Below are 20581 nucleotides of genomic sequence, written 5' to 3'. Positions count from 1 at the left end.
TATAATAAGTACTGTACGTGTTTTCTCGAGTTATCTTGCTTTGCAAGTACCTTAATGCTAGGTAGGTACAAAACTGAGTGTTAGCGTGTCGAAGTATAAACACTATATTGATGGTGCCTTTTCAGAATAAACTTCAGTCATGTTTCTCACGAAAATAAGCATCTCCACTGATGGCTTCACTTGTATATGCATTTAAAACGAACGTGTTTGCATCCATTAGGGGGCGCTCTGTAGACGCGACAAACAGAACCATACGTGTTGCAATGCAGATGTAATGTGGACCTTGCCTTGTGCTGTGTTTGCGTTACCGATGTGGTCTGATGCATTACAACATCTACGCAGTTATATGCAGGAGACTCGGGTGTTTTTATGGGGGAGATGAGCTTCACCATTGTTTATTACTGGGGGCCAATGTTGGTCTGTTTTGATGCGCTTGAAAAAAAATCTGAGAATAAAAAAATACAATTGCAATTCTGTAAAAAATATCAAGCATCTACTAGCACCGTAGCCTAATCAGTCTCAAAAGATTTCCCAACGCCAAGGCTTCACAATCATCCTGATAGTGTCCCGTCTGTTAGGTACAGCGATAATCTTTATTCTGCTGGTCGCACACGCAGCTAGACAGACATGCTGACCTTTGAATCGGAAACTCAAACACAACGGCAGCAACGACTCTGATTGAATCATACTCGTTTTATTTAAAGTGCTCTGTCTTTGTCACTGACAGGGGCTTTGTAAGGACCGGAAAGCCGAGAAAATGTTCTCTTTCATTCGGTCTTGGCTCCCGGGCTTGCCCAGTCTCGAATGGAGTATTCTCAGTATGAACCCAATCGACAGCGTTCTGCAAGGTAAGACCTCTCTGGAGCCGCGCTCTGATCCATATAGTTTGTATGTAAGATGGCTCATTATTATTTACATGCCAGTGAACTCAATGTTTGCTTTTTCCGTTCCCCGTGTTTCAGGTCTGACCGGAGCCTGCGGTATCGCAGTCCTGTGTAATTTAATGAGAGTTTACTTGTTCATTAAGTGCTTCAGGTAAGTCCTAACAAAACCACTACAAATATTTAATAAGAGAAACGGGCGCGTCTGCGACCAGTGCTTCTGGAATAACTAACATCCCTTCTAGTTTTGGTTCCGTTTCCATACAGAAAACAAAACTACAGCACTGGTGTGTTTTTAAATGGCTCCACCTGGTGGTAATTCCGGCACCGGACAGCAGTGGTCAGAGCTGGTAGTTTACTGGTTTTCAAATGGTAATGCCGGTTCAAGGAAAAAAAAAAAAAAAAAAAAAAAAAAAAAAAGTGAATACAGGATCTAATTTTTTTATATAGTGTTCCCTATCCACTAGAAAAGAGCTAGAAACACTGTAAAATATACTGCTTTATTGATCATTGATAATTAGATAAAATTTACAGTTTAAAAATTCAAACATTTGAAGGCATTTTTTTAAATTTTGAAAGCACATTAGCTGTTCTTGCATTGCACACACACGCACACACTCAATAACCCAGCAGGGTATCCCGGCAGAGCATGCCCCACACCAGGGCAGTGTTGAGTCCTGTTGGGTAGAGCAGTCTGAGAATGTTGACAGGGATGCTGGCTGTGTTGTTTCAGTGATCCTGAGCGGTTCAGTGCACAGAGGGAACGGCTTCGCTCTCCTCGCTTCTTCACGGAGACCCTGCACCTCTGCGTTCTGTCGAGCATCCTGTCTGTGGTGGGGGCGCGGGTGGGGGCTCTGGTGGTCCTCGAGTTCTCGCTCAGGGCCGTGTCTACGATGCTGTCCACTAGGAAGGTAAGGGGGTCCAGGGCTGGGGAGGCTGCAATACCTGCGGACCAACATGAAGGAGAAGGTGTGCATCTCATTATGTTGTTGTGTTTTCCAGGGCAGTCAAAACAGCCAGTTGTTCCTGCTCTGCCAATACTCCCTGGGCTGCGCGCTGACCAGCAGTTTGAGCTTCCTCCAGGAAGGGGCGCCCCACCGCACGGTCAGCCTGCTCCTCAGCGCCGGGCTGGCAGGGCTGCTCATGTGGCACACCCAGGCTCTGGTGCGGCATGTGGGCACTGTGTATGAGCTGCACAGCAAGCAGCGTTACTGCGGGGTCTGCATCTTCCTGCTCACCCGCTGGCACGACATCCCTGCCCTCCTCGCCACCGCGCTCAAGATCACCTTTGCCGTGGCTGGCATGGCCGCTGTCTACCTCATCAACAAGGACTTCCTGTCCACCTCCGAGGCTATACGCTTCTGGACCCCACTGACCATCTGCTACACGCTGCTGGTTGTCTACATGCAAGGTGGGGCTGTTGCTGCCACACAGGCTGAGAGCTTGGCTTTATCAGCCCACGCTGAAACACGGAGGGCTGTATGTTTTCTCAGCATATTCAGTAACATTACAGTGAATGAAGGCACTTTTATCTACTGCAGGGCAGGCATATTATAGAGTTCAGGGATGGAAATAAGGCTCCGATTGCATAGCAGTTTGATCCATTTCTAGTTTTACTGGGAGTTTAACAAGACACACCTGAGCTTGTTTCCTATACAATGGGGCTAATCTGGCTTATATTAAAACCTGGACTGGGTGACACTGCTATGCAATAGGAGTCATATTTCCATCCCTGTAGCAGAGAGCTTGCATGCTCATATGCATGCCACACTGTGGAGACATAGATCTAGAGAAGCACTGATTCATTAGGGGTGAAACTGGTTAGGATGTTTATTCTGCTGGAATGAACATAGCCGTTTCATGTTCAAATATTCTTTTATTCTGTCTAAATGAATATTGTTGCATTTTGAATTAGCTGGAAACCTTACAGTAGAATTAGTTTAAAAAAGAAAGTCTCTTGGGAGTAAAATAGACCTGTTACCCCATCAAATGATGATATAAAGAAAGGAGAGGGACACTCTTCTGTGAAGTAGTATGCATAGGGTTACCACATGACTCAATGCACATTAGAACAGCTTGGGTCAGTTCTTTTCAACTGACATCCCAATGCATTCTGGTAAGCGTTCACCTGCTGTGAAAGGTACCTGAGACAGGTGAAACGGACCGGAATGCATGAGTTGAAAAGCCTGAAACAGTCCCCAAGCTGTCCCAGTGTACGTGGAGTGAGATGGTTCTCCTAGTCGCAGCATCCCCAGCTCACTGAGTAACGCTCTGTGTTGTTTGTGTCGCGTGTCTCAGAGGAGCAGCAGCAGAACCCCAGTGAGCAGATGGCCCTCCAGACGGTGATTGTGCGCATGGGCGGTCTGCTCATCCTCATGCTGACTGTGGGGAAGTGGCTGGATGTGCTGCACATCCTGGTGTCTCTGCTGGGGGAGGTGTGGTGTCTGCTGCGGGCCAGGGCCATGCTGGAGGTGTGCCGGAGCCAGGTAACCACAGGGGGGAGCCCAGAGCAACACGCAGCGCTGGAAAACACAGACATACAGGGGCTATTCAAAACTGAATAGGGTAGTTCAGCCGCGACACAACTGCGAAATTAAAGGCAAAAGCGCAATCAAAAAGAAGAGCGTTTGCACATCCGATCGTACCAATGGGTGGGAGGTTTTTTGTCTTTCTTTCAGCAATCAGTAACTGTGCCTGTTTTGTTTCCTTGCCATTATAAAGGCGGGTACAGATTGTGACTCAATCCAACTAATTATAGCTTTCATACAGAGATCTGTACAATGTGTAGAAACAGTACGAGCTGCATAGCAGTAGTCACTCTGTAAATAAGTGAATGTTTTAAACGAGGTTCCTCCCCCCCCTCCGTGTGTGTCTGTGTTTCAGGACTGCTCTGATTCTGAGGGAGTCTACAGGAGAGGGGCTGAACGATGGAGTCCAAACACAGGGTCACCCAGAGGTCATTCACCCCCCACTCCCATTGAGGCCAGCAGCTGATAGGAGCACACCAGAGAGGGACAGGGACACTCCTAAAATGAGCTGACGTGCAGAATAGCTCGCAAGCTACAGCAAACAGCCATGTGTGTATAAAAAAAAAAAGTAAAAAGGAAGAACGGAGGAATATTTTTTTTAATTCAATCTATTGCGTGGCACAAGCAGAAGCAGTGTGTATATGAAGGTGTTTGCATTCACTGTGCGGATTGAGGTCATAATTTGCAGTTTGGTATAAATATTTTGTATATATTCTGAATCATAGTGTGCCACAGCATGTCTATCTCTCAGGTAATGGATTTGTCATTGATAATACAGTGCCACCAAACTGATTCAGTTACCCGAAGTTCTAATAATCAAACTCTTATACAGTATTGTATGTTAATGTACAATTGTGTAAAAAAAAAAAAAATCTTTCAAGCTAGAGCCTTCTCCGTGAAGAAATAATTTCTTATTAAAGTGTAATACATTTTTATTGGACATTATGTGTTCTGTTACGCCCAGAGTTCTACCAGTACATGCAACATCAGTAATCAGCTGCAGCTCAGTTTGGGCGACAGCGCTATACTGAGATGTGTCCAGCAGAGGGCTGCGCTGCGGGAAGGATCTGCTGGAAAATGAGCTCACAAACATTGATTCACACCCAGCTTGTGCCCATGGAGCTGGCAATGCAGTCTGAACACGTTGCAATCAAAGCACCTAATCAGGGCTGGGCCCTGTGCTGTATCAGGGAGGTGACACTGACAAGAATGGCTGTGTGAAGATTATTGTACATACAGTTTAGATACGAGCAGTGCTGTTATCGGCTTTCCCTCTGAATACACAGGGTGTACATTCTGTATTGGTGAAAGGTGGGGCAGAATAAGGCCTTGATCTGATTTTATCTTCTATTTATTTTTATTTTTTTTATCGTGGCTCCAGTTCAGTTTCTTTGGGATGGGACAGCTGCAAACACCAAATTATGTTGAGCCACAGTGTAGAGTTATTTAAGTTTTTAAAAAAGGAAATGGACATGAAAATAATTCCTTTATAACAATTCAGGAAACATTATTAAACAGAAAATGAAGTCCCTTTACTGTAATGGAATACTGGAACTGTAGGCAGATTAACAATTTAATATAAAGAAACAAACTATACTGGCTTTGGCGTGAAGAGAAATAGTAATCACAACAGTGGGGCTGAGAGGCAACATGAGGGCGGGTTTGGTCTGGCCCGTAGCTATGGGAATTTGCTAGATTTAATCTGCCATGTAAATGACTCATGCAGTGAATGTGCTGAATGCGCAGACTGAACTCAAACTGTTGACTCTGGGAGAGGGCTGAAATTGCCGGGGGCTGTGATTGCGACCCTCACTGTCTGAGAGAGAGAGAGAGACCCTGCCACTCACACACAGAGGAGGAGCGACTGAGACAGCACAGGCAGGTAAACCAGTTTGAACTGGGAGGCCCTGTCGGTGGGGTGGGGGGGGGGGGGCGTTTGCTATGCAGGAAATCTGCAGAATTGATCCAGGAGATTTCTCTGTGTCTCGTGTCCCTACAAAGTGATCTTCAGTTCCTGGTGTGCACTACAGTGGCAATGCAAGGGCAATATCAGGACAAGGGCACAGTGGTGATACAGGGGACTCCAGCGCTGGCTTGGATGCTGTTCACATTGGGGATTATTGCTTACTGCTGGTAATCGGTACGACATTAACAATGCCAGGTCTAGTCTTTGTGTTACATTTTTTGATCATTCAGTAGTCTGTCTATGAGACTGCTGTACACGTTTCTTGTAACTTTTTCTTACCTGATCAATTACATTTTACAGGTACAAAAACCAGCCAGGTTAGTGTAAATGGCTCTGTCATATAGAGGTTAATATTTCAGAGCGGTAGACAGAGGGCCGTGTACATGTTTCAAGTTGCGTTTTCCGCTGCTATTGTATTTGTTTTGTTAATTCCTCAATGTTTACTAAGCTGAGAGACATCGGCCACTAAACTCGGCATTCAGCATGCATTTTCTGTTACTAGTTCAATTCGTTTTGGTCTTTCTTATGAAATGAGGAACAATGTACAGTTCAACTTGGATTCTGAATGTTGGCTTTTATTTCGTTGTGGGAGATGGTCCCTAGACCACACCTCTTTCTGGGGAGCTTGGCACAATAAAAACAAAAATATTTGAAACAAATTTAACTGCAGTCAGTCTTAAACATGTTTACAAAAACGACCTGCATACCAGGTATCTTTGTGCCTGTTCATAAGAAGCATAACTGGTTGAGACACAGACATGTTCCGAATTCCTGGAAATGTTGTGTGATGCACTCGGCACGGCCTCCTTGATTTTATCAGTGGGGATCAGAGTGCTGAGTTTCATACTGCTGTTTCCTGGAGCTGCAGTCAGGGAGGCTGGGGGTGGGGTGTTTAAAGCAGAGTGAGTGGGCCTGGCCTGCTGTCCTGGCTCTCCTTGTGATGTCAAAAACATGCTTTGTCTTGTGGATGTTGTGTTTTTGCAAACAGTATCCTGACAATCTGGAGCTGATAATCTCACAGCTACATTACAGGGGCACTCTTTATCCTACCTACTTTTCAAATGTATAGTACAGTTTGGAGACCATGCATTGACACCCTGTTTTTTAAATGCCCAATGGATCATTTTGCTCTCTGATTGTGCTCGATATCTGTTCATATTCCCTTGGCTACATTTGTGTATCTGTCATAGCGTTGAGAGCATTGCGGGTCCAGCACTCTGCTCTCTCCGGCTAGCACTTTCAATTCATTTTTAAGTCAAAAGGCAAAAAGTCTTAATCATAAGTACAGACACCTATTCGCTGATTCTTTAGGAATTGTATTTTGTATGACTTTCTTTATTTCTTCATGGCTTCTATCTTTTGCCCTTCTTCTCAACAGATTAGTTTCAGCTGCTTAAAATGTGAACCCTCTTCCACCCCATCCAGCAATGTTCAATTAGATCCAGAATTAGTGTCTAAGTTGTGGACCATGAACCTTGATATTTACACCCCAGTTTTCAAAAAACATTCATCAAAATCAACATACATGCTCTTTAATTACACAAAATAATAGCTTCTATCTATCTATCTATCTATATCTATCTATCTATCTATCTATCTATCTATCTGTTTATACACAACTGGCTTGCAGAAATCCACAACAATTTGAATTAGCATGTGGAGAATATGCTTCTGGGTCTACACTGATTAACAGAGTGAAGAGTCACAGCTGGGACAAGTCCAGCCCCCCTGAAATGGAAAGGGGGATGGGGGAGAGAGAGGGGGCAGAGAACAAAGGAGAGAGGGAGAGACCGAGTGCCGGATTGAAGGTCAGAACAGGTAGGACAGGAGAGTGACAGCAGGAGGGGATAGGTGAGAGAGAGCAAGAGAGGGAGGGAGAATGGGCAGGTACAACTCATATCCTGCTTCTCTGCATACAAAGGAAGGGGGGGGTCTGTGTGAGTGTGTGCTGTTCACCTTTTACGGTCAGGAAGGCTGTGATCTCATCCAGCCGTAGAAAGGGAAGGGGGAGGGAGGAAGGGAGTGGCCACGTCAGATACAGACTTGCTTTCTCTTTTAAAGACTGACTAGGGAGCAGGACACCCCACAGCAGAGCCAGAGATACTGCAGCTGAGGAGGCTGAGGAATAGAGGAACAAGAGAGAGGTAGGGAGACCCAGAGATTGAGAAAGACTGAGAGACAGAGAGAGTGAAAAAGACAGAGTCAGGATTAGCCAGGAGAAGCTCCCTTCAGGTAAGCCTCTTCCCATTTCATTCTGTGATAGAGAAAGGCGTTGGTTTTACAGAGGACTGAAAACCTCTAGATTGTACTGTACTGGTTACTGTATTGCCTGGGTTAATTCTTGAAAAACCATTAACAACTACTGCTAAAACTAAACGAGAGAGACAGGTAGACAGCTGTCTCTGCTATAAATCCCATAAGGGTAGTCTATTAGTCTGTTCATTTCTTTCTTTATGTTATCCTGGTGTTATGCAGATAGCTGCTTGGTAACTGGTTTGTTTATTCTAATGAGGTTTCTTACTGTATTATAAGATTTTAGGCAATGGTAGCACAAGGGCAGCTACAATGGTATTTTGTTTAAATGTGGCAAACTTAGAATTGTATTAGGGACGCCCTCCAGGGATGGAAATATGTACAGTAGCACTGTGTAGACTACTCCTTCACAGGATCTGTGAGCATTGCTGCGAAGGGGTGTGCCCCGCACCACTGGATAAACAGTGGGGTACAGGGAGAGTCGTTGAGTAAAGCTCAGCTCAGCCCACCACACCGTATCTGCCCCCTGAACCAAACTGCAGCCCTGATAGCACTGAATGGGAAACCTGCGTTCAGAAGACATTCTGAGCAAATGAATTTGAGATCCCAGCTTCTCGTTTGTATTTAGGGATTTTCACATGGAGCCGAATATATACATGTTCTTCGGCTCATAAAAATGGCATCTTTAAAACTCAGACAAAATGGTCTTTGCTAATGTTAGAATGTGGCTTTAGCAGGGATTGATTGGTTGTCTGTAGCAGGAGACTGATAGAGACTGATAGCAGGTTAACAGTTGGGCAGGGAGAGTCAGTTTGGTGGATTTATCTACAGAGCACAGATCTTTCCTGGGTGCGAGCTGTGAATGAAACAAAACCTGGACATTCAGCAGTTTATCATAAAGGAGGACGAATGCCTTGTGCAGGTTTCAGATTCTTAAACAGGCAAAAAATATATATCTCAAAGTTTGTTTCTGTCTCTGAAATCATGACTTCACTTTACGTGTGATAGGACAGTCTCTTTTGCATCTTGTTTTGTAGTCAGACTTAGCAATGCAATGGCCCTGGAGGAGGAAGCGATAGTAACACGATTTGCAGCAACAATGGGATAAGCCCTTGGTAACATCTTCATATTTTGACAGTGGTAACCCAGTGATCCAATACACACCCTCTCTGCGTCTCTGGTAAAGACACAATGAGAGTGTTGTAGATGACCCTGCCAGGCTGTTGTAGCGCGTGTATGAACAGATAGAGAGCCAGCATGCTGAGCTGTGACAGGTCTCAGAGGGAAGTGTGTTACTCTCCTTTAGGCTTCACTAACCCCAGAAGGCACCCCCATTCCTTGGAGTTTTCTGTGTCAAGATGATTGTTTTTCCAAAAGCATGAGATAGCTATGCTCTTGGCTCCTTGTTAACTGCGCAGTGCTTGGTGTGGTTTGTCTGTTAGTTCCACACCAATGTCAGCTCAATTCACCCGTCCAGCATAAAAAAAGAATATATTATATGCCCATCCTGTCTAAGGCTATAGAAATGTACATGACAAATTGTGAGATTAAATGAGACTATATCTGGACACACCTTCCTTTAAACACTCTAACCCTCCCTATCTGTACAGCAGGCAGGCAGACAGCAGCCATGATGTCAACTGAACAACCCCAGAAGAGAATGGTCTCCTCTGTCTTCATCACCCTGGCCTCTCCACACAGGCCACCGCCCAGGGCAGCACCACATAGCGCCAACACAACCGACACGCAGATCACACCCAATCAAATCCAGTCAAAGCCCAGCTCCAGCTCCAGATCCACTGAGCCAAGAACCAGTTGGACTGAAACACCGCTCAGCCCCACCAGGACTGAAAACCAGCCTGCCTCCAGCCGGACACAGCCTCTTAATGCCAGCCTGCTCAACCAGGCCAAGCCATCCAGTCAGATAACTCCAGCCACCAACGGGATCACCCAGACAGTGCCTCCTAGTACCAGCAGGGCGGCGCCACCTACCAGTGCAAACAGGCTCTCTCAACCCAAATCCCCACAGGGGGCAACCACCAAGCTGCTACTAGGGTCTGACAGCCTTTCCAGCGCAGGTGAGGGGGCAGAGGGTCATGGGAGCAGGGTAGGGTGCTAGGACTTCAGGATAGTGTCTGATTACTAAGTCATTTCCTATTAGGATTAATTCAAGTTTATGTAGGAGCACACAATCCGATGCAGTATGGCAATCTTAAATGTTTTATCTGAAGGATATGTTTAGGTGTAATATGTGGAGTCTGAGTCATAGTGTTTGTTTCTTTATGTGTGTATGTATTTATAAATTCATACATTGAGATGATCCAGAATAATGCCACAAGGCTCTGATATTACAGCTCTGTAGATACTACATTATAATGCAAGCCAGTTTGGACACAAAACAGTTCAAGGGAGTTTTAGTTCAGCTGGTAGTTTATTCCAGCAAATGAGACAGACTTTATGCCTAAATCTAGCCTGTCCAAGCAAGGAAACCTGATCTCCAAGAGTAAAAGTGCTTTTTAAAATAAAGTTTTAAAATCGCTAGGCCAAGACTGATGCTAGCTTAGAAAACGGGGTTAGAGAAAGAACCCATCCAGGGAATTGCAGCCTATAAATAAACCTGACTTGATTTTCAGATTTCTTCCCACCTCCCCCTCCCATGGAGGAGCTGTCTCCCTCTGCCCGGCTCGAGGCTGTGTCCCCCTCCTTCAGTAAGCAGGGACTCCAGACACTGCCGGGACGTCCTGCCACCTCCTCCGAGGTAAGGCTGCTGAACCTGACAGCACTGAGCTCCATCTGGATTTATTTATTTGCATTGCTGCCTCATGAGGTCATGGTGGACAAATCAACGCAACAGAGTGCATGTGTCACTTTAAACGACAGTCTAGTGGGAATAAAGTCTGTTTCTGTTTTGCCTCCAGGGCTGCTGAGTGTGGAGGTTTCATTTGCAGTTTATTTGTCCCTTTCAGAATAAAAGGAGGGATACGCTTTGCACTCGCTATATAGATTACAAGGGCCTAGAACTGGCGCAAAATCGTTTTCTTTTTCGAATCTTTCTTTCTGCACAAACATGAAATCTGTATTTTAAAATAGGTGATTAACAGAAAATAATGGGTCAGAATTTTATTGTTACTGTCTACATTTTCTTACTTCATAAGGATAGTGCAGTACTACTAAAATGCACTGAATAAGGTTACTACTACTGCTACTATTATTAATAATAATAATAATAATAATAATAATAATAATAATAATAATAATAATAATAATAACGAGGACAGTACTCTACGCATGCACGCTTTACAAACAAACATAAAGCAAAAACTGCAAATTAAATCGTCCCCACAAGATTTGGTTTTTCTCCTCTATTTTTCCCTTCCTGGGCACTGTAGCTAATGCCTTTGTCGGTGTGTCTTAATTTAAAAACCTGTCTTCTTGTGTTGGCAGCAGCAGTCTATCCCCATGACTGGGGCTCTGAGACAGGATAGGGCTCCCCCTGCTGGAACGAGACAGGCAGCGCAGGATGAGCTCTGGGAGACTCTGGCAATGCAACAACCCAGCAAACAAGAGGAGCCTCAGAAATCAACAGGTAACATAAAGGCTGGAGTCAGCACTGCTCTGTGACAAGAAGACTTTTTCAAAACGTTTATCATTGAATGCTTTTTTTTTCAGTGCAGTATTTTTAAAATAAGCACTGTTGAATGTTTGACATTTATAGATGACAGAAATTGATGTTAACATGCCTCTAACAGAAGTTTTGTTCCTATTAGATATATGTGGATTTTGCCACAAGGCTATTTCCCCGACTGAACAAGCCATACAGGCAATGAAAGAGATGTATCACGCATCCTGCTTCACCTGCAGGAAGTGCTGCCACCCGCTGGCAGGAGAGCTTTACTACAACAAGGAGGGCGTACCAATATGTGATCCATGCTACAAGGTACAGTGGAAAACAACAATAATAATAACCACTGATAATATTTGCTGTAAACATGTACTACCAGTCTATAATTATACATATATCTATACTGTATCCTCTTATACAGCATCCAGCCCTGAGATTCAGAACTACCCTCAATTTGTAATATTTATGACCAGGAGCCTGGAGTTTTAGCAATTCCCTATAGGTTGTATTCTAATAATACACCTAGAGACGCAGGTGAGACCTATTCACGCTGTTATCAGTGTGAGAGGCACTGTGATTGACGGTGCAATTCTCTCTCTGATGAGCATCTTTAGCATTACAGTCCAATTTAGGCCCAGTCCACTTGAGTATAAAACCTATTTTATTTTAAACAACATTGCCAAGGGGCTATATGCTGGTCCATTCCAATTACAATTTCAAAGGCAGTTCAATGTCAGGCCGAATAACCTGCCATATGCTGAGTGCTTCAGTGTTCAGATAAACTGCAGAACTGATTTCCCAGATCCTGATTAGCACTGATCTTGGATTGCCGCCTGGGTTTGTGACAGCAGCTGTTAGTGTTTATTCAGAGAAGACCAGTCTTCTACAGCACTGCAAGCTCTAAGTGTAGGTAAGATTTAGTGGAAACAGTTTGTTAGATCTGTGTACTTTAATTCAGGTATCGCTATGGGAGTTGTATGATAAATCATTGCAACGCCATTGCAAATTGTGTGTTTCATTCTTGACTGGTTACCATTGCATTAATACCTGGTTCTGTACAAAAGGAGAGTGACCCAACCCCCTTTCCTTGACTAGAATAATAACTATTAGAAATGTAAGAGTCTGTTTTTTTATACAGACAGCTGTAAATCTTAATCAGAAACCCTGAACCTTGTTATCCTGCCCTATCAGACCTCTTGCGGCTGTATTAAGATCCTGCATGGTTTATATCCTTAAAATAGACTCCCTAGTCAAGCAGACAGAACGTCTGCTCATTACTGCTGCTCATGTGCAATGCAGTGACGGAACTGCTGGACAGAATCGATTAAACCTTTAGCCAGTGTGAGTCTCTCCTACTCCCTCCTCAGGCCACACTGGAGAGATGCGGGCGATGCGATCAGGTGATCGTGGATCGTGTGACTCGTGCCATGGAGACTGTCTTCCACCCTGAATGCTTCACCTGTGCTGGGTGCCGGCGACCAATAGGAGACGAGAGATTCGTTGTGGACGACAACAACGAAGTGTACTGCATTCCGGACTATTACAGGTACCTGCGACCCCGAGAGCGCTGTGTCTTGTAGTAGACTTTCACAGAGACTTTTCACACAGTCCCCTGCATATTAACACCATCCTGGGACAATGATTTGGATCCAGCAGTTGTCTCCTGCTGGTAGTTTGCAGTCATTTTATTCTTGCAGTAAAAACTTTCTCCAGATAGACTATGAAATTGCAGTTATTTTTAAGGCAAACAGAAGGCGTCGTGTTGCATTTGAAGACTGTTGCACACGGAAGCTGACTGCACAACAGACAGCTCCATTCTTCAGCAGGTCTCCCACAGTGCATCATGATAACCCAAAGTACACTCCTCCTCTCTCAGGAAGTACGCATCGACGTGCAGCATCTGCAAGGAGCTCATCGTCCCTGGGAAGGACGGCAAGGACATGTTTACTGTGGAGTGTCTCGGGCGCACGTTTCACGAGGGCTGCTATCGCTGCGAGGTAACCAGTGACCAGTGGAAACTGAATATGTGCATGAATTAACACCCTTGGTTAAAGCTAGCGTTTTAATGAACATGCGTTAAAGGACGACTAGCTTTGCAATGCATTTGGGAAGCAGTGCTGTTGGAATTGCTTGATTGAAACTCCCGGTTAAGAACCTTGCTGTCTTGATAAAACAATATCTTATAGTAACTGGACATTCTTCCAAATGAACACCCAATCTGAGTAGCTGTTGGTGAATCACAATATAGGATACACTTCACCATTGGAAATGTGCAGTCATTTGGTTGACTCATGCTGATACCAATGCATTTAACCTTGATGCTAAAATGAATGTTTGTGTTTCATACAGAACTGTAGAGTCCTGCTGTCCCCCGAGCCCAATGACCAAGGCTGCCACCCGCTGGATGATTGTATTCTCTGCAAGTCCTGTAACCTGAGCAAACAGAGAGCCAGCTAATCGGCTCAGCCCTGCACCCTCACACATCATATCTTTACATCCATGCAGTAGCACCTTTCCCCTTACCTTCTGATGAGGCCTGCAGCCGTTCTCCAGTCATTGTCTCCGCAAGTGGAAGACTACTACAACTTTAACCAAGCATGTGAAAGGCGGACACCATGGAAGACAACCTGTCTGTAATTGATTTTTCTTTTAATATATAATTAATAAAATAAATGGAAACAATTAATGTCAGGGCCAACTTGCATAATAACATAATAAACTCAATTATTATTGTAGAAGTGATAGTTTCGCAACCAGCAGAGCTTGGCTAGGAGCTCTAACACTGGGCTGGCCCTCAGCTCTGTGTTTTGGTCAGCAGGGGTCCATATCACACCTTACAGGTCCAGGTTTTGTCAGATCTACCCTTCAACTCATGTAGCTTTCCAGGATGCAATGGAGTGTGTGAAGATCCCATACACGTTCTGCGTGGAACCGATAGAGGCCTGGGCTGTGCCTTCATTTGCCTTACTTCCATGCAGGGTTGGGATCAATCCCTGTTCTTCATTTCCAATCCCTTTTTAAAATCAATTCCCAATTCCAATACCTTTGAATATTGATATATTAGTGACAACATAATGGTTGTTGATCGTTCAAGGGCTTTCGTTAGAAGCCAATTTAACTGAATAACCGTGACTTCAGTTTACGTGAGAAGCTTATTTTAACAGATTGCTGCTGATTGCCATTTTGATCAGTGGTGTGTTAGAATTGAGTAAAAAGGAATGGGAAATGAAACTGATTTTAAAAAGGAACTGGAAATGAAATTGGAATTGAAAAACAAAAATTGACCCAATCCCTGCTCCCATGCACTGTTATAAACAGCATTGTTTTTACCCACTTGATGTATTTTTGCAATAGTTGTTTAAGCCAACTACAAGGATACAAAGTCTTTCCATAGGATATGCTATGCTGTCATTCCTACCATAGCAACAAGCAACCCAGTCACTATGGAAACCCTTTAACCAGCCCAATAGGTGGAATGAAACCTAACCAATAATACAGCCAATGACAGACCACCTCCGAACACATTTACTGTTTGATAAGGCCAAGGCCAATATAAATGACTCCACACATTGACTGGTATGGTTAATCAGTACATAAGAACTGCTAACAGACATTGCTCAGAACAGCCACACCTGTACGGCAAACACAGTTGTATGAGCAAAAAAGCTTTCACAGGGCAATACTGTCTTCTTTCTTACAGAAATTCAAATTATAAGACAGTCTTCACAAAAAAGAAACGTCATTATATATCCCACTATAAAATCTAAAGTTGATAACTGGCTGTTCCTCCTAATTCTTATAAACATATTGACTGATTAGACATCTTTGGAGCATGAACTCTTATGGCAAAGCAAAACATTTCTACAGCAGCTCTGTAAGCAGCTCAGTTGCATTTCAAGTGTGGGATGATGGTGTCCAAAGACAAAACTGGAACATATTATACCTCACGGTGTATTTCAATATGACCCCACTAAAAGCATGACTTTATCTCTGTAATAAAACCTTTACATTTGGTTTACCATACCTGTCAGGGTGTCACAGTGCTTGTTCTCCTTTAACATATTGGGCATGCGTTTCACACAGCACAATGTGGGACCTACAAATTTGTGCAATAGAGATTAGGCAAGACTTAATGGAGTCGTTTTGTTAGCTTTGTCTAATTTCGGTAGCACTGTATTTATAAAGCATTTGGCAATGCTTTGATAATATAGTATTTATAACTTGCATCTTGGGGGCATGAGAAATCATTGCAACGTCACCACAGGTTGCAAAGGGTTACACATGAGCCACAGCTCTCTGAATGAGTCCCTGACACGTTCTGCATTCCCAGTGCTGCAGATTACAGTATACCAGCAGGTATCCCTACAGAGTGTGTGAACTGGATCCCAGCTGGGAACGAGTAGAGGTCAAAGGAGGCCAATCGAGGACGGAGCCAGTCAAAAGTGCATTTGGTCAGCTTTAGGCTTTAAGCGTCAAACAAATAAACCTAACAGCTGCCAACCTTATCAAAAATGAGAAGGTTATAAATGACATATTGTTTTGTTATATCGCTACAATTTTTTATCTTAAAAGGGTATCAGACTTTATAAAATATCACAGAGTAACAGTAAAACTTGTTCCTACAGCAAGCATGTTTTAAAGAAGGCATACTCAACCAGCATTGTTACAATAGCACACATCACGTGGTAAAGAGAAGCCAGTTAATATATTTGTACTTACATATCTAGTCCCATCCCTTTTTTTTTACTATTTTCACAGCTGTCCTTATAGTTGTGGAGTTGAACTTTTCATGCATACACCTTATCATTGTGGAAGTCTGAAGGTACATCACTACAGGACAATATTTGTTTTATTTAAGTTGGTGCAATGGTTCTGGTTTCGTTGCTGGACTCTACCTTCTGTAACCTATTTTCACTTTCTGTGACAACCTGCTTCTTTCCTAGTTAGAGGACATGTGAGTTAAATGAAATCTCTTCTATAAGAGCAGACCGGCATGACCTAGAGAACAGTTCAATAGTGTTGTTCTGAACTGTCATGAAAATCTGACAATGATATGGAGCAGTAGCAACGGTACTGAGGTCACAAAAGGATAAGACAATTTGATAATACACCTTTACGAAGGATTATCAAAAAAATATTCAAGTTAAGTGTGGATGTGAGGGACTTTTACTGTGCTTTAAAACTATTGAGTGAACATCAGCTAAAAAATAGAATGAAAATATTCCGTCTGCTGCCAACAGAGGGGGCACTTTGATTAAGTTTCATTTTTTTCCCCCACTGATCTATTGTGCAATAAAGTTGCCATGTTATATTGCATTGGTGCAAATGTTGCATTTTAGCCATGGAGCAGAGGAAAGGCTTCCTTTACCCAACATTTTCCCATAGTAAAAACAAAAAACAAAACAAAAATAGAAACATGCTGGCAGTTACATTATTAATAAACATATAAATTCCAAATGACAGAAGCAGACAAAACTAAAACCTTTAACCACCCTGCTGATTATACCCTGAATACACAATACTGCACCATTCTTTGAAGGCACCTTTCAAAACATACATCAGCTGAAAGCTCTTCGCAGCATCCCATACAAATCAATATTATAAAGCACCTGCACATTAAAGACTAATGCGAAGCATATCAAATATCTAGGCTATCACATTCAATCAAGCCAAAGTCTGTGTGAAAAGAAATCCTTTAAAATGGGTGTAAAACAGGATAGGTCTTGAGTAAGACATTTTTTTGTGCATATATTTTTATTAACCCGGTTTCATTTCTACCCAAAGTTTCTTGTGCCGCACATTTGCCCTGCACGACCCTATATACATTTTTCTAGTGTGAATAAATGATCTGTGCACAATAGTTTAATGTGAGCTGCACTCAGCTAGGCCTATGGGATTTATTAAATGCGCTGTCAGACACAACCTTGGGAAATACTCAATCACTGACATTTAACAGTTGAGTTGCAAAAGCATTTGTGTGACAGAAGTTGCAACTGCAGATAAGACCTATTGTATGTGAATTTCTGTGTTTAAACATGCAAAAAACCCCGAAGTTGAAAGCATTTTGTGAAACCTGTGTAAATGTGAGGCACCTGTGGTGTGGTTGCACAGGGATTATCCAATATGATATGTCTGTCATCTGGCCTTGAGATAACCCTGGAGCACAGTCTATTATGCCTGCCTATAACTACCTCTTAATGTCAGTAGACATGAGAAAGATCTCAGTCTGCTGTGTGCTGACTGGAAACCGAGGAACATTGGAGGATAATTCTGCAGAGAACTATTTTCAACACACCTACAATAATCCACCATCTTTCATTTTCTGTCTTTTTTTTAAGAGTAAATGGAGGAAGCTTATGAATCACCATGTATTCTTGACAATTACAAAGGTTGAATACATTCCATTAAAATGGTGCATATTGTCAGTCAATAGAGGCTTACCCATATTAACCAAGCCTGTTTTACAGGTACCCTTAACCTGTGATCCTTAATGGCACCATTATACCACATACATTTAATATGTAGTATTTTATATTATACATCAATTATATTTAACCCTTACAGCATTGGACAACAAGCCTCTTATAGAGCAATAATTTACACAGGAAATGTAGACTAGATCTAAATTGAACAAATAAGTATGGGGAGATAATTGTATGCCATTATTTTACAGTAAATTAATTGGCTTATTTCATTCTTCTTCACTATGTTCTCTCGACATAATTTTATTTGATCATTTCAATTCAAACATCCAAACATTCATTTTGAAGTGAATGTGTTGTATGTTGTGGATTATCAACAATTGTGTAAAACAGATTTATTTGTATACATAATGTAATTACAGTTGCATTTGTCTTTCATACACCTGAATTGCTGTATTTGTTTATTGGCTGGGATCTGCTACCACATATAGAAAACAATAAAAACTAAATTATAAAAGACCCTTATGTAAATATTAGATGTATATAATCCTCCATTCAATGTTGTGATGTATAGGTGGCCCTTACCATATGGGTACTTATATACCGAAATAACCAAGCCCTGCATCAAACACAAAATGGCGGACTCTAATCTTCTTATTACACCAGCACTTACAAAATGGCGCCGATGAAAGGGAATGGAGACAAACATCTGATATTAACTTGAATTAATCTACCGTTTTTAGTACACACGGACATAATATACTTTCTATTTCAACATGTAACAGCATTTAAATGATTACCTTATCTTCGTCATACCTTCACTTTACAGACTGTGGTCACTTATAACCAATTTATTGTACCTTTAAAAAAACTGTAAACTGCCCGCAACACTAGTACATACACTGTGTTTGAACATAAATCCTTTTTTATAATTTCCCGGGATTTTACTGGGTTTCAAATGTTTTATAGGTATAGAGACTCAATAGTTGTACACAACGGGGTTACAGACAATAGATCCATTGTTTTCATTTAATTCCTTCCAGATGAATTCCAGAAAACAAAGGGAAAGGGAATAAAAGATGATGTTGTAAATTCAATAAAATCCAAATTAGACCAAGCCCACATTCGTGTAAACAAGTGGATTTTATTCTCATGTTAGTATACAGATATATGCCAGTCTGGAGCTCCGTTTAAGCCAGGCAGACATGGTTCTTTCCACCATAATTCCACAAAAAAATGTTAATATTTATTACTCCCTTCAAGCTTAATTTTAACCAGCAGGATTTGTAGGTTTCAAATGTAAGCTTAATCGTGAGTAGAACGGGTAACTCCAAGCAATTCTCCTGTTTTTGTATATTTTGTTTCCTCAGCGACTGAAAGTTTGCCGCCCTCAGAGCTGCTTTTCCAGAAGTTTCTGCCGAAGAGGCGAGCGCCGAGCCCTGTCTCAATCCGCAAAAAAGGGTGCGGGCTGCGCAAGCGCATAAACAACTGCAGTTCGTCGTTTGCCGCATATTGGCGCCTGCGCTGTAGCTGCTGTTGCATTGGAGCGGCACAGCCAACAAAGCAAAACCATAAGTGAAGGCTGCAGGAGTCGTCGCAAACTAAGACGTTTGAGTACGTAGCGATAGGAAACGTCTGGATGGTAAAAACAACAAAAACACACGTCTCAGTATGAACCTTCTCATTTGGCACATAATACACGCAACCCCTTATTTTAAACGTGGTCCAGTGAACTAAAGAAGGCAATACATTGACGCTACAACGACCGTTCTTACCCAAGCAGACAGTTATAAAATAAAAAAATAAATTAATTAAAAAATAAGAATGCCCTCAGAGCCAAAATATTCTCCGTATTCTCATAACCTCTTATTTCCTTTCCAGGTAATTAATTCAGATATGCAACAATAATTTCACTTAATTTTCCCAGAGGGGCTTCGTTATAAGCCTTATCTGCACTTCTTGCTGACCTGAGAGGCTGTTTACCTCCCTCAAAAAATGGTTTTGCTGTTTTCGCCACCTTGGAATGTACAACATTACACCACTTGGCATATTTATCATGCGTACAGCTTATCTTTTAAAAATAAACATTCAGTTATTCATGTGACCTAAAACTACTCTGCAACAAGTGTTCTTTTGAGTTTTTTTTCTCTTTGAATGATACAAAATATTCAGTACCTCAATGGAAACCCTAAAAAAATAAGAATGTGACAGCACTTAATATTTAGCCTAAATCAACACAATCTATCCGAACTATTACGAGACCACAGCATTAACAATAATGGTTTGAACACATGCTCCCCCAATCTCATTTTATAGTTTGTATATTATTACAGAACCATAACTTGTATTCATATGATACATTTGTGACCTGCATTATTGTATTTTGATCTTTAGTGTATACTTACAGTGTTAGTAAAATTTAAAGTACCTAGGTGTGGGGCCACTAACATGGCTCTCTTAAAACAAATAAATAAAAAGTGTATTTTAAAATGGTTCACTTTTTTGTACCGTACTACAAAATAAACATTTGGTCTAAAATGTGCTACAGTATTTGTATATCTGTTCAATGCATCAACCAAAAATAATGCTCAAAAAGATGTGAGATAATAGTTAATCTGTGAGAAGACCAGTCCACGCTTGATTGCAATCATACAAGTAAGAGTTAATAGACTAGAATATTACATGCTTGCTTATGTAACTACATACTTCTTACAAAAACAATACATGACACTTCGCCACCCTCGCCCCACGATTACCCAGTCTTCTGCGAGTGAGCACGGGTTTCCACAAGGCTCTCGCCCGAGGGAATAGGCTCGTTAACGCTCCCCCGCCATCGCTTTCAGAAACAGTGGCAACGGTGTTTAATATTTAAGGTCTATCTCTGCCACCCCGATTTGTTTTGTAAACTG

The 20581-nt window shown here is 42.3% G+C and overlaps 2 protein-coding genes across 9 annotated transcripts; both read left to right on the top strand.

Moving 5' to 3' along the window:
* Positions 1–37: 37 nt before the first annotated feature.
* LOC121328553 (transmembrane protein 82-like) lies at positions 38–5070 on the top strand. Its single transcript, XM_041273277.1, has 6 exons — positions 38–848; positions 963–1035; positions 1615–1792; positions 1884–2292; positions 3180–3367; positions 3765–5070. Exons 1-6 carry the CDS (start codon positions 758–760, stop codon positions 3873–3875), a joined length of 1050 nt encoding a protein of 349 aa, XP_041129211.1. The 5' UTR covers positions 38–757; the 3' UTR covers positions 3876–5070.
* A 130-nt stretch (positions 5071–5200) lies between these two features.
* Positions 5201–13932, top strand: LOC121328552 (filamin-binding LIM protein 1-like). Of its 8 annotated transcripts, none has more exons than XM_041273272.1 (8): positions 5201–5291; positions 9239–9706; positions 10262–10386; positions 11073–11214; positions 11396–11565; positions 12618–12796; positions 13127–13247; positions 13600–13932. In XM_041273272.1, exons 2-8 carry the CDS (start codon positions 9259–9261, stop codon positions 13705–13707), a joined length of 1293 nt encoding a protein of 430 aa, XP_041129206.1. In that variant the 5' UTR covers positions 5201–5291; positions 9239–9258; the 3' UTR covers positions 13708–13932. The 8 variants fall into 8 exon arrangements, with proteins under 8 accessions (XP_041129206.1, XP_041129209.1, XP_041129208.1 ...); XM_041273275.1 differs by having other exon boundaries at positions 5212–5291; positions 9242–9706; XM_041273274.1 differs by lacking the exon at positions 5201–5291 and adding an exon at positions 5528–5549.
* The last annotated feature ends 6649 nt before the right edge of the window (positions 13933–20581 follow it).

This window comes from Polyodon spathula, chromosome 16 (genome assembly GCF_017654505.1).
Source record: "Polyodon spathula isolate WHYD16114869_AA chromosome 16, ASM1765450v1, whole genome shotgun sequence".
Lineage (NCBI taxonomy): Eukaryota > Metazoa > Chordata > Actinopteri > Acipenseriformes > Polyodontidae > Polyodon > Polyodon spathula.
Note: the sequence above shows the minus strand (reverse complement) of the source record. Positions and strands in the feature narration are given on the sequence as shown.